Genomic DNA, 11,789 nt, shown 5'->3' with positions numbered 1-11,789 from the left:
TCACACAGGAACGAAATAATGGTCTGGCAGACTCGAGAACACTGAGCGCCAGCCACACTGACCTAGCCCACTGAGGGCTGGGACAGAACTAGATAGGATCCCGAGAGTACGAAACCCTGACAGCCTGAAGCCCTGGCAGTTCCTCAGCCTGCCCAGGAGGGAGCTTGTCCTCTTGGTTGTAGTGGGCTTTCTTCCTAGATGGGGCTGTTCACCAAGATCTGCAGGCTGCTGCTTAAAAAGTGCCTGGCAGCCATACCCCAGCATTCTGCTGCTCGGTCCACATCTGTGCCTGGGGCTGCTTGTGGCCAGAGCTGGCAGCACTGTGGCCAGGGAGGCCAGCCAGGCTACAGCTAGTGGCTTAGGCACGTGTGGGCCAGCTGCTGCACGTGACTTCTGCCAGCCACGCTGCTATGACACCTAGATCTATTTAAAATGTAACACTGTGAAAAAGCTGTGCAGTAAGAATCAGAAGCTTAAATCACTTCCTTCAGATGAAGAGTGCACAGTGGCCTGTGTCTGTTTAGCTTCATGTGTAGAGGAAAGAGACAGAAGCAGTGACAGAGGACTGCTTCCCACAGGCTCTGTAGACCTCCTGCTGTTGGGTCAGTGTTGGTGGCGGGCACTGTGCAGTGGTCTAGGCTCCCCTCCCTCTCTTCCTGGTATATGCAAGCATACAGAAGCTTTTTCATGGGTGTGTCTGACAATGTTCGGGTTGACCTATGGCAATGTATGAGACTAACTTAAAGCTGCAAGGACTCAGGCCAGAAGCAGGGGACTTGCAGGCCCGCAGCAGGGCAGTGGGATGTGGCCTGTGGGTTTCAGGGACTCTGTCTCAGCCTCACATCAGTCTGAGGAACTGCAAGGCTCCCCTAAAACCAAGGTTTGGGCTGGTGTTAAACATTCATTAACTGATCACAGCCAGTTACAGAGTTTCTTAAGCCAGGCGTGGTGGCACACAACTTTAATCTCGGCACTCAAGAGACAGAGGAAGGTGGGATTCCAGGCCAGCCTGGTCTACAGAGTGAGTTCCAGGCTAGCCAGAGCTACACAGAGAAACCCTGTCTTAAGGTAGAGCACATGGTTGGGGCTGAGGAGATGGATAAGCAGGCACAGTTCTTGCCATTACCAGTGTGAGTTCCTCAGAATCCATGTAAAGACCTAGTGACTATGGGGCCTCCTGTGATCCAGGCCTGCAGAAAGCAGAGACAGAATCTTGGAGCAAGTTGGCTGGCCTGACCAGCTGACACTGTGCTTCAGGGGAGCACTCTGGGAACTTGTATGCACTTGATGTTCTCAGGAGGAAAGCAGGGCCCAGCTGCCCTTTCATCCTGTTCCACGTGGCAAAGGAATCTCAAGAGCGTGACGTGTCATCAGCCTGCTGTGGTTATTACTGGGAAGCTTGTGGGTGGTGCATGGTCCTCGGTGTTGGAAGAGTTCAGATAGGAATTTTCTGGAAAGCTGCTGGAGGTGTCATGTAGAAAGTCTGTGAGTGTGTAAGAATGGCTACGTGGAGGTCAGGATAACTGCATTCATTCCGTTCTCATGGTTCTAGAGAGTGAACCCAGGTTGCCATTGCAAATTCCTTTCCTCTCTGTGCCATCTTGCCAGCCCAAGGAAGTGTTCTTAGGAATATATACTGAATAATTGCTAGAGATGTGTGCTTATAGCTCATGGAGCCCTCCCTATGGGGCATGTGAGCCTAGTTTCTGTCTCCTACATCCGCCTTCACTCGGTCTTGAGCTGATTGTACCTGTGATGCAAGTGAGCAGGAATCCAGGCAGCTGGCTGGCTGTCATAAATGCAGATACTGTTGGCAAGGTGTTCCCGTATCCTGAAAGACACTCTCGACTTACCAGGTGGACCTATGTTGGGGTGGACCTTCAGGGCTGGTTGATCCAGGCCCTAGGAACTTTTGGGCATGTCTTCTAAGTACACCTGTCTGGGAACTGTCTTTTAATTTTCAATACAATCTCTTTAGAAAAGAATTCGGAACTGTCGATACTTTGTTATAAAAATAAAGTTTTATTTCCTGGCATCAAGCCCTCCAGTTTTGCAGAGAAGCTGTTTTGTATGAACCTGCCCAAGCAGCTGTGTCCCCGCGTTTATGTCGGTATCCTCAACGTCTCAGGCTGTGTAGCAGGCTGTAGCTCCGTGTAGAGCACTTGCATGCAGGAGACCCTAGGTTTAGTCTGCAGGATTGCCAAAAGGGGGGTAGGAGCTCAGAAGAGAGTGGGGCCACCCTGAAGATGTCATGGAATATACCATAAGTGGACTGTTTTCCCTATTTGAGTGGGGACAGTGACAGTGCATGTCCTGGTGTGAGGAGTCAGACACCACTGGAGCAGCAGGACTTCTTGGTGAGGGTCCACTTGGCACATTTGCTGGTGGGAGGCTGTGCTACCTGACAGGATCTGGAGGCACGGCACCGACAGCCACAGCCCTGTCCTCAGAGGCCACAGTCCTTGGTGACTGTTGAGACTCGCGTCCACAAGGTGTTGATTCTGAGTGCAGAGCAAATGTTAGCAGGAGGCCTGCCCGCCGGCCGAGCGTGCAGTCCTGTTGGCTGCTTTGTGGTGCCTTCTAGCCTGGATGCGCTATCAAGCCAGAGTTGCTGGGTACAGCCAGGCCTCACCGAGGACACAGCCTAGTGTCCCTTTTCTAAGTTGCCCAATGCTACTAAGTTAGCCTAGGCAGCTGAGTCAGGCTAGGCCTCTCCTTTCCTCAGAGTGTTCTCTCCACTCTGCCCTAAAATGTTGTATGTATGGGAAGGGAGACATGGGGAGAGCCTCACTACAAGCCACATTTGGCCTGAGTGGTGGGTGTTACTGCGCGCGTGTGTGCGTGTGCATAGTGGGGACCAGGGGGGAGTTAAGACCATCCTGCAGGAAGGGAGAACCCACCAAGATGCTTACTGAGTCCCAGACAAAAAGCAGAAGAGGGAAGAGCTTAGTCTTGCCATTCTGAGGTCCCAGGGAGACCCTCAGGGCTGGCAGAGCTCCTGTTGGTTGGTCATCCTCTAATGGGCAGTGTGAGGCCAAACCCCAAGGCTCAAGAGTAGGTGAACCCCAGGGAGGAGAGAGCAGATACTGACTGACTGTCACTGGGTGCCTGTTCACCAGGTGCCACTGACAGACACAGGTTGTTGGAAGGAGTCATCAGAATTAGGGTTTCTTGGGACCTGGTCAGGCTGATTCACTGGCCCCACTGTTAGTAGGACTCCGTTCCTGGAACCCCTCTAATGCCTTCCCCACTGACTGTGTAGCAACAGGAGGAGAGGGGTAGGTGGGGGGCACAGAGCACTCGGAGAGTCCGAGCTGGGCTTCTGGGTAGGCCTGTGGTAACATCATCCTCATGGATCCGGTCAGCCATCAGTTGCATCAGAAGCTGGTTAGCCCAGGTGATGCCAAGGGCTGGAGAGAGGCGCTCGTCCCATGCCCTGAGACACAAAATGGGTGTTGGTGCTTGTACACCCCACCCCAGTGTTTGGCATTCTGAGGTATCCACACTCACCCCAGTGACCTGGGCACAGACTCCTGGTCCTCCACCATTTCTGTTACCTGAAAAAAGCAAGTGAGGGTTAGGGACAGCATCCGCCTCAGCTGCCTCCCTTCCAGCTAGCCGCTTGCTTTCCCCATGGTCAAGGGCAGCCTCCCCGCCCCCCCAGCCAGCTGCCCCTACCTGGTTGATGCACAGCACTGGGCTCCGGAAGGTGCTGCTTAGCCTCAGAAGGGCGGCCCCCAGCGAGCGCAGGTGCTTCGCCCTGACAGCTGCGGCCTGAAGATGGAACTCACAACGAAATGGGGCGGCGACGGAGTCCACCACCACCAGGCGGGCCATGCCCCTTGACAGCAGAACGGGGACCTTCTTAGTTACACACTCCAGCAAAGTGTCCTGTGGGGGGACACATCACAGTCTGTGCTGACGACACCCGCCTGTGGCTCCACAGGGTCAGAACTCCCTGACTAGCTTTTTGACATTTATTAGCTGCCTCCTGCCCACCTGGGGTGAAGACTCACACCTGGACCGTCACCCTGAGGCCACTGCAGACATTGAGGACACACAACCCAGCTACAGCTCTCGGCTGACATGATCACCTCAGCAGGCTGTGGTCTAGAGAGCAGCTTGGTCTTGTGCTAGGATGCAGGATGTGTGCAGGATGTGTGTGGGGGAGGCAGGTGCCTTCCGGGTCTCGGTGTTGATGGGGCAGGCCAGACCTGCTGTGTGGTAGTAGTGGCTTGGGAGTCTTTTCTGCATGCATCAGGTCCCACCCACTCCTAAAGGAGTTGGAACCCTGCACCATCCACAGCAGCTGTTCCCTGGAGAAATGCTACTGGGGACAGAAGGGATGGCACCAGGATCATCTCCCCTGCTGCCCTCTGCAGGGCCCTAGGCTTTCTTGGGGCCACTGTGCCCTGTTTGGCACTGGACTTAGGTGACTTTTGATGTGGTTAGGTGGCCCAGGTGACAGGGTAGGCTTGTATGGGGACAGTAGATGCTGCTGTCAGAGGAAGGCCTTGCTAGTGGCCTTGTGGCTACAGCTGAGCCGTGATAAGGCTTGAGGTCTCAGGCAGAGCCTTCATATTTTTCCTGAGTTCAGGGACTTCAGGCAGTTTTGGCTGGCCAAGCAGGTAGCCCAACAGCAACTCACTGGCATCTGTGAGGAGCTGTCAGATTCCAGCATCCAGCCAGGCGTGAAATTGAGTGTGTACTTCTCTCTAGGGCGTCCCCCGCAGAGCCTCTTTGCGTGGAGAACGACAGCAGCAGCCTAGAAGACGCTAGCACTAACGTGAGTGTCTGCACCTCCCTAAGCCAGGGCCTGGGCACCCCGGGATGGCAGGAAGAGACGGGCGGGCGGAGGCCAGGTGTGGTCCACATTGTTCTCATGCGCAAGAGGGGGAGGTTCTGTGTCCACATCCCATGGCCTTGAGGCTAGCACTGACCACTCCCACTGCTGGGCAGACCCCAGGGCAGGAGGAGATGGAGCTGCTTCCAATGGTGACCTGACCTATAGCTTTCTCTTGCAGTGACCTGGGCCTGGTCTGCTTTAAACACCATGTTGCTGCTGCTGCTGCTGCTGAGGTCGGCTCCAAAGCTGGCCCTGTGAAGGCCAGGGTGGGGCTGGGAGGGCCACGGCCGGGGTCTGCAGTGCTAACTTAGTCCCCTGCCCATGTGCTGTGGAGCTCATACTAACAACTACACCACTAGTAGGGTCTTGGAGAGCAACTCTCAGTAAGGCTGCTGATCTGGCCCCGGCCCCTTCCTGGGAGGGCCATGGACAGGTCTGGCTCCTGCTGCTTCTGCCTGGCCTTACTGTGGCACTTCTTATGTGTTTAGTTCTGTGTCGTGTGTGATAATGTATTTTATTGTACATTTTTTAAAATTAAAAGTTTATATGCCTTACTGTCTACCAGAATGAAAGTCTGTTCATAACTATTTTTTAAAAATTAAACTTTTTATTATCATGCATGTGAGCGAGTGCATGCCAGGGTGAGCGTGTAAAGATCAGAGAGTACACTGGAGTCAGCCAAGCCAGCTGAGGTCCTCTCAGAGCTCTTAACTCCTGGCCTAGCCAAGTGACAGCCCAGATGGACATACTGAGGCTCTCCTGTCCTGGGCACTATCCAGCTGTCCTGGGCATGGCCCTGCTTCCTGCTGTTAGAACTGAGCCCAGCCTGGCCAGCTTCTCCGGCAGCAGGTAAGCCCCAGGCTCAGGCAGGGTCAACAGAGAACAGCAGCAGGAGCAGGGGTTGTGGTGGCTTGTCCACCGTTCTCTGCACCCCCACCTAGAGGACACCTTTGCTGTATGTCTATGGCCTCCCTTCCTTCCCTTTCTCCTGGGTTCATTGGCCCAGTTAGGTCTGTGTCTCAGGTAACGATAAGGATGCTGGTTCCAAGATAGGATGAGAGGCAGGTGATACAGGAGCTTGACTAGTAAGGGTTTTGTTGTTTGAGACAAGGTCTCATTGTGTAGCCCTGGCTGGCCTCAGACTAAGATTTCTCCTGTTTCTTCCTCCCAAGGGCTGAGATCAAAGGCGTATGCCATTACGCCCAGCTTGACCAGTTTTTGCATTAAACCCCCATGTTGGAGAGTGTATTATTCATCAACCCAGAATCCTCAAATGCCTGGCCCACAGATACCTCAGGGACAGCAGGCTTCCTGCTGTGTGTTTAGAAGGAACACTTCCATGGCCATCACCCTATGGGAGTCTGACACCTCCTCTTCCTGACTTTACCCTGGGCAGTGCATGGCCTCTGCACAGGTGTCACTGGGTGAGTCACTGGGCCATCTGTGTCACAAGCAGACACTTACCACGTCAGCCGCATGCTCAATGAAGATATGGTTGCTGAACCTGATCTTCTGTATCACCTCCGCAGGCACATCTGTCCGCAGCTTCTGCTGCTGTTCAATGAGCTGCCACAGCCGCTTGCTGGGGAAGGCATCTTCTGTGCAGATATAGACAGCCCCTGAGAAGCCAGAGTGCCCAGTGTGCTCAGGAAACACGAGTGGACCCATGGCTGCACAGACCAAATGGAGTCTTCTGCCTGTCCCTACTTCTGTCCCTTTATGAGTTAGACCCTGTGGCTACCTTGCTGGTTCCTTAGGCATGCAGGCTAGGCCTGTCCTGACACCTGAGTACACACATCTGCGTTCCTGAATACCCTGCTACCTCATGCCTGCTCTCCAGTTCCTCGTCAGGCTGGGCAGGACGGAGGGTGGACCAGGGTTAAGGGACTTTGAGACATGTTCCTGATTCAGGACAACTCACAGGTTTCTGCCTGCCTCTCTCTGTGTGTCTACTTGATGAGGCTGGTGCCTTTGTGGTAAGTGCAAGAGTAGGTGAACAGGCACCTGAGACACCCCGAACACAAACAGTCCTTGTGCCATATGCTGCAGAGCCAAAGGCCACCCAGATCTGCTACTGAATAGAGCTGGACAACCAGCAGGGTTGTCCTGTGTGGGGGCAGCAGGTGCCTCCCCTGGGACTGTTGGAATCCACATGATTAGTTCTAAAACTCTGAGGAGAAAGAGCCCAGTGGCTTGTCAAAGCAGAGAGTAAGGAAACGTGTTTCATAAGATAAACACTGTCCATGTTTCAAAGGACTCATAAGAAAGCAAAGATCACCCACAGAGGGGGAAACAGAGCTGACAATATTCTGGACTTAATATTAAGTATTTAAAAATTTCTCCTCAAACAGGGTCTCAGGCCAGACTCACATGGAGCCAGCCTGGCTTCCCTTCAGGAAGGGGAGCCACTCACCAGCTTCCAGGCCTCCATACTGTCGTGGGAACTGCACAGCTAGGCAGAGCTGTAGCGCCAGCTGCGTCTTTCCTGCTGAGCTGCGGCCAGCCAGGCCAGTGATGCCCTCCAGGGGCAAGCCTCCTCCCAGGAACTGATCCAGGACAGGGCAGCCTAGGCTCAGGCGGTGATGCTGCTCGGGGAAGCTTTCCCTCTGCTGGAACAGATGCAGTGCTGCAGGGAGCAGGGGTTAGGCTGTGTCAGCAGTCTAGCCTGCGCCCTGCCCACAGCCCGCGCCCCGCCCACGGCCCGCACCCCGCCCACAGCCCGCACCCCTCCCATGGCCCGCACCCCGCCCACAGCCTGCGCCCCACTCACAGCCTGCGCCCCACCCATAGCCTGCAAGGGTCTGTAAGCCTGAGGCCTTCAAGGAAGCTCTGGCTCTACATGCAACATGGGTGAAGGACTGGCAAAACTATCGCACATGGATGCGCACGTGCACACACACACACACACACACACACACACACACACACACACACAGTGCTACAGTCAGAAGGCAGGCCACCTGGTTGTGCAGCTGAGTACAATGTCACAGGGACACACTTCCCAGGCGGGCAGAGCTGCTGAAGAAACCCGAACTTAGTTCAGGTGTAGTGGTCCACACATTTAACCACAGCAGCATCTCCATGAGTTTGAGGCTAGCCTGAGCTACATAGAGTGCCAGAACAATCAGAACTACATAGAGACTCTATCAGAGGGGTTAGGGAGGGGCTGAAGCTCTAGAGTGTAGCAAGGTAGCAGGGGACCCTCAGCGTCTGTGTAGTCCTGGACGGCTTCAGCATGAAGAGAAAATGAGCAGCAGCCTGTGACAGTGATGGTGACAGTTCTGAGCAGCGGTGTAGACGCCATGTCCTGAGGTGGCAGGACCTCTCGCAGCTGCCCCCACCACACCACTGGGACCTAACTTTGTCCTTTACTTCGAGGGTCTCCTGGGGGGGGGGCAGGTACTCCAGGAGGACTTTGTAGAGAAGCTGAAGCCATGGGCTTTTTTGTGGGCTCTGGACAAATCACTTGGTCTGTATCCTAGGGGCGGGTCGCAGTGTGCTCGGGGCAACTTGCTGTGAAGTCATTCCCCAGAAAGACTCTGGAGCCGGTAGATAGTATCTACCCAGGCCTGTGCCCCAGCACCCCAGCCGGTAGCCCAGGTGCCCGCCAGCACAGGTGCCTTCCTGCCTACCTGTGAGGACGCGGCTTCCCCGAAGGTGTAGAGATGCTGCTCTCAGCAGGCGATGCACATCGTGGCTGGGCAGGCTGGTGAGACGCTGCAAGTCCGCCCCCGAGTAGCACAGAACCTCCTTCACTGACTTCAGTCTGCCTGAAGTCACACAGATAGACCAGAGCAAGTCAGAGCACTCACCCACGGTGGGAGTGTGACTAGTGGGTGGAGAGGGAAGAGAGGGAGGGGCCTGCTAGCACTGCTGCACCCTTGTAACCTGGGCCTGACTCTCCTGTCAGCAGCAGCAGGAGCCAGAAAATGAATCTTGGGTGCTTTGAGGATGTGACTATCACTGACTCCCACCCTTTGTCCACAGTCCCAGCTACTTGGAAGGCTGAGACAGGAGGATCACTTGCACCCAGGATTCAAGGCCAGTTTAAGCTACATAGCAAGACCCTGTATTTTAAAAACAAAAAAGCATGAATGTGGAGTTGGGGGTGTGGCCTAAGAGAGTGCCTGCTGACCTTGCACAAAGCCCTAGAGTTGGCTGACAACCAGAGAGAGAGGGGGCGGGAGAGACAGAGAGAGACAGAGAAAGAACCAAGAAGAATCAACTCTGGGCCCCCAAGCCAGGCCAGGGCAGGCAAAGAGGGTGATGGAAAGCAGAACCAGGATCCAAACCAGGATGGGCAGGAAGCGATGGGCGGTTATTACACAGTAATAACCAAGGGCCTGCTGCCTGGGGGCGGGGGGAAGGTAAAGAAACCAATTCTGGGCTTGGATTTACTTTTTACTTTCAAACCACTTGGCAAAAGAAAGTATGGAAGCAGGAGGAGCTCTGTGAGTTCAAGGCCAGGCTGGTCTACACAGTGAGACCCTGTTGCAATTAAAAAAAGAAAAAGAAAAAGAAAAAAAAAATACAATGCAGATATATCAAAGCAGCTCACACACGGCAGAAAGGCCTGCCATGAACATGAGGCCTGAGCAGCTCACCCCCAGCAGCCACAGCTCTCCAGGAACCCACGTGCAAAAGGTGCCCCTTCCGAGACTGACCAACCCCGCTCTGAAAGGGAGAGAAGCTGCTTAGCGGAGGTGGTGCACAGACCACAGCTAGTTTCGCCCACAGTGCATGCGTGCCACTCCTCACGTCACACAACATACCCTTTTTAATGGCAGCAGTAATTCTGGGATTTAGGTCCAGCTGATCCAAGTCCATTTCCTCAGTGGGCTCACCATGAGTGTGCAGGGCTTACAGGGACACAGCGATGACAACACACTTCCAAGTGCTTGCTGTCAACTCAAACCACCTGTGAGAGGGAGTACATTGGAAAGTGACACACAGGGCAATGTGAAGTGAAAGTGTAGTTAGGTGTCTCCCTGAGCGCCTAGGACAGGTGTCTCTGTCTTGGGAACACTATCCATGAAAGTCAAGGATGACGCTTCTGTTTGCACCATCCACTCTAAGAAGGACTAGGCAGTCTGGAAGCCTAGGCTCATTCCAGATGTTGGCACAGATCTAATTCAGCTGTCCCTAACATCCTGAAGGTGACAGTGCCTGAGGCTCAGCTTTGAGTGGGAGAAGAAAGCTTGCTGCTCCTGTTTAACTTCTTGGGGCATAGATGGGTCTCACTCAGCATTCTCTAACTTTTTGTGAGTTTGAGATTTTAAAGGATGACGGGGAAACTGAACCTTATCAGAGAACAACAGAAGAGGCAGGGCGGCAGCTCCACCTCACCAGAAAGCACCGAAAAACCCTCCCAGAAAGGGGCCTGGAGAGGACACCCACCTGGGCTGCCTATGTTAGGGCCAGTCCAGTGTGAGGAAAACACGTGTCCCACAATACACTGCAATCTCCTCACACATGGTTTCAAATGACAGTGCCAAGAAGCACAAAGGATGGGGGTGGGATGGCTCAGGCTGGCAGTGCCAAGTCTTAGGAGGGCGGGGACGTGAGATCTGGTGCTAGGCAGATATGGTGGCCTGCCAGTGATCTCAGCACTCAGAAGGCAGAGATGGGTTCCTCAGAGCAGGCCGACTAGCTGAATCTGTGAACTTTGGGTTCATAGAGTGGCTGATGGAGGAATACATTTCAGACATCTGGCTTACACACACACACACACACACACACACACACACACACACACACACACACCACACAGGGCAGGAGGGAAGCTGGCTTGAGAAACATGCTTCCTGCTGAGGACACAAAGCTCTGGCACCGGAACTCAAAAGTTCCCCAAGCCATCAGCTGCCCTGTCCAGTGGTGAAGCAGAGCAACCATAGGGCTTGGTGGCGGCTGGACAGAGGACATAGATGGGGTCGGTTCCATCCGTGCACAGGCAACTGCCAAGGCTTTGAGGTGGCCAACCTTGCTTTACAAAGAAAGTACCACTGAGCAATTTCTACTTCAACTTAGAGCCTGCGTCTCAGGCAAAGGCACGGAGCTCCACGCTCCACTTGGCCGCCTGTCTTCCGGAAAAGTAGGGTTACACTAGCCCATCCCTCCAACTGGGGAGCAGGCTGTGACACAGTGAGCAAAGCTCCTGGGTAACTGGAGCTTTTACCCAAAGCTTTTACTCAAATTACCCAAAGAAGCTAGGTGCGCGCGGTGGCTCACACCTGCATTAGAACGAGGAAGGCTGAGGCAGGACTGCTGAATCCAAGGCCAGCCTAGGCTACACACACAATGTGACTCGTCCTTACAAACGCCACGAGAAAAGAAAAAAAAGTCACAGGTCAAGTCTGCAGCGACTGGTCACGCTGTGGCTGGCTTGGGAATCTGGAGCTAAAAGCAGGTCCCGCACTCAGTGGAAAGTGCCAGGACTCTTGGTTCGATTCCTCCAAACCCCGCTACGGACCTAAAGGGGTGCCCCGCTGGGGAAGCTCGTTCTTGAGCCCCGGCCGTGGCCTGGAGCGCTCGAAACCCACGATGTCCTCTGTCCTCTTCTACCACCCATGTCCTGCCACTTAAGATCAACTAGCTCACCTACCGGATCAGCGGCCCCGCAACTCTCCCGCGCACTCCGCCCGCTCCGGAAGCTCCGCCCATCTCAGTTTGCTCTCCCAATGAAAGATTCGAGTCCAAGTCTGCTCCGCCCATAAGGAGCGAAGAGGCGGCTACGTGGCTGATTAATTGGCCAATCCGAAGTCACACTCTCCCGAGAGGGGCGAGGGTACCACCCCCGGTCTTCGCTGCCGATTGGTGGCTAGCCGTAGGGGCGGGGACCTTGCGCGGATTGGACAAGAGCGGATCTGGGGCGGATACTTCTCTTCAATTGGCTCATATTCCGAGCCGTGGCTGAGGATTGGGCTTCGGAGCTGTCATCGTGCTG

General features: G+C 54.5%; 2 protein-coding genes across 14 annotated transcripts in view; one reads left to right on the top strand and one right to left on the bottom strand.

The window, feature by feature from the left end:
- Nucleotides 1-5,405, top strand: part of Klc1 (kinesin light chain 1) — a 46,848-nt gene extending 41,443 nt beyond the window's left edge. For 7 of the 11 annotated variants that reach the window (XM_076921055.1, XM_076921048.1, XM_076921044.1 and 4 more), the window contains 2 exons: nt 4,720-4,786; nt 5,025-5,405. In XM_076921055.1, the coding sequence (XP_076777170.1) occupies nt 4,720-4,779 (60 nt within the window). In that variant the 3' untranslated portion in view covers nt 4,780-4,786; nt 5,025-5,405. Of the gene's footprint in view, nt 1-8; nt 2,040-4,719; nt 4,787-5,024 lie in introns of those variants that run through there. The other 4 variants (XM_076921049.1, XM_076921042.1, XM_076921046.1 and 1 more) reach the window with 1 other exon arrangement.
- On the bottom strand, nt 2,003-11,723 carry Xrcc3 (X-ray repair cross complementing 3). 3 transcript variants are annotated; one of them, XM_076921067.1, is made up of 8 exons: nt 11,448-11,723; nt 9,619-9,764; nt 8,479-8,616; nt 7,260-7,472; nt 6,311-6,441; nt 3,679-3,891; nt 3,511-3,557; nt 2,003-3,436 (listed from the first exon to the last, which is right to left on the bottom strand). In XM_076921067.1, the coding sequence occupies exons 2-8, from the start codon at nt 9,671-9,673 to the stop codon at nt 3,208-3,210; spliced, it is 1,026 nt and encodes a 341-aa protein (XP_076777182.1). In that variant the 5' UTR covers nt 9,674-9,764; nt 11,448-11,723; the 3' UTR covers nt 2,003-3,207. The 3 variants fall into 3 exon arrangements, with proteins under 3 accessions (XP_076777182.1, XP_076777181.1, XP_076777180.1); XM_076921066.1 differs by having other exon boundaries at nt 6,311-6,444; nt 11,448-11,603; XM_076921065.1 differs by having other exon boundaries at nt 6,311-6,465; nt 11,448-11,602.
- Between the last annotated feature and the right edge of the window lie 66 nt (nt 11,724-11,789).

The sequence above is a fragment of the Arvicanthis niloticus genome, chromosome 23, assembly GCF_011762505.2.
Source record: "Arvicanthis niloticus isolate mArvNil1 chromosome 23, mArvNil1.pat.X, whole genome shotgun sequence".
In the NCBI taxonomy this organism is placed as follows: domain Eukaryota; kingdom Metazoa; phylum Chordata; class Mammalia; order Rodentia; family Muridae; genus Arvicanthis; species Arvicanthis niloticus.
Note: the sequence above shows the minus strand (reverse complement) of the source record. Positions and strands in the feature narration are given on the sequence as shown.

Excerpts from the sequence above, each read along its gene's own strand:
- Xrcc3 (XM_076921065.1), bottom strand. The coding sequence starts at position 9,673 with ATGGACTTGGATCAGCTGGACCTAAATCCCAGAATTACTGCTGCCATT. Across the intron at positions 3,558-3,678 it reads CAGTGCTGTGCATCAACCAG|GTAACAGAAATGGTGGAGGA; the intron begins GTAGGGGCAGCT and ends TGCTTTTTTCAG. Across the intron at positions 3,437-3,510 it reads TCTGTGCCCAGGTCACTGGG|GGCATGGGACGAGCGCCTCT; the intron begins GTGAGTGTGGAT and ends TTTGTGTCTCAG.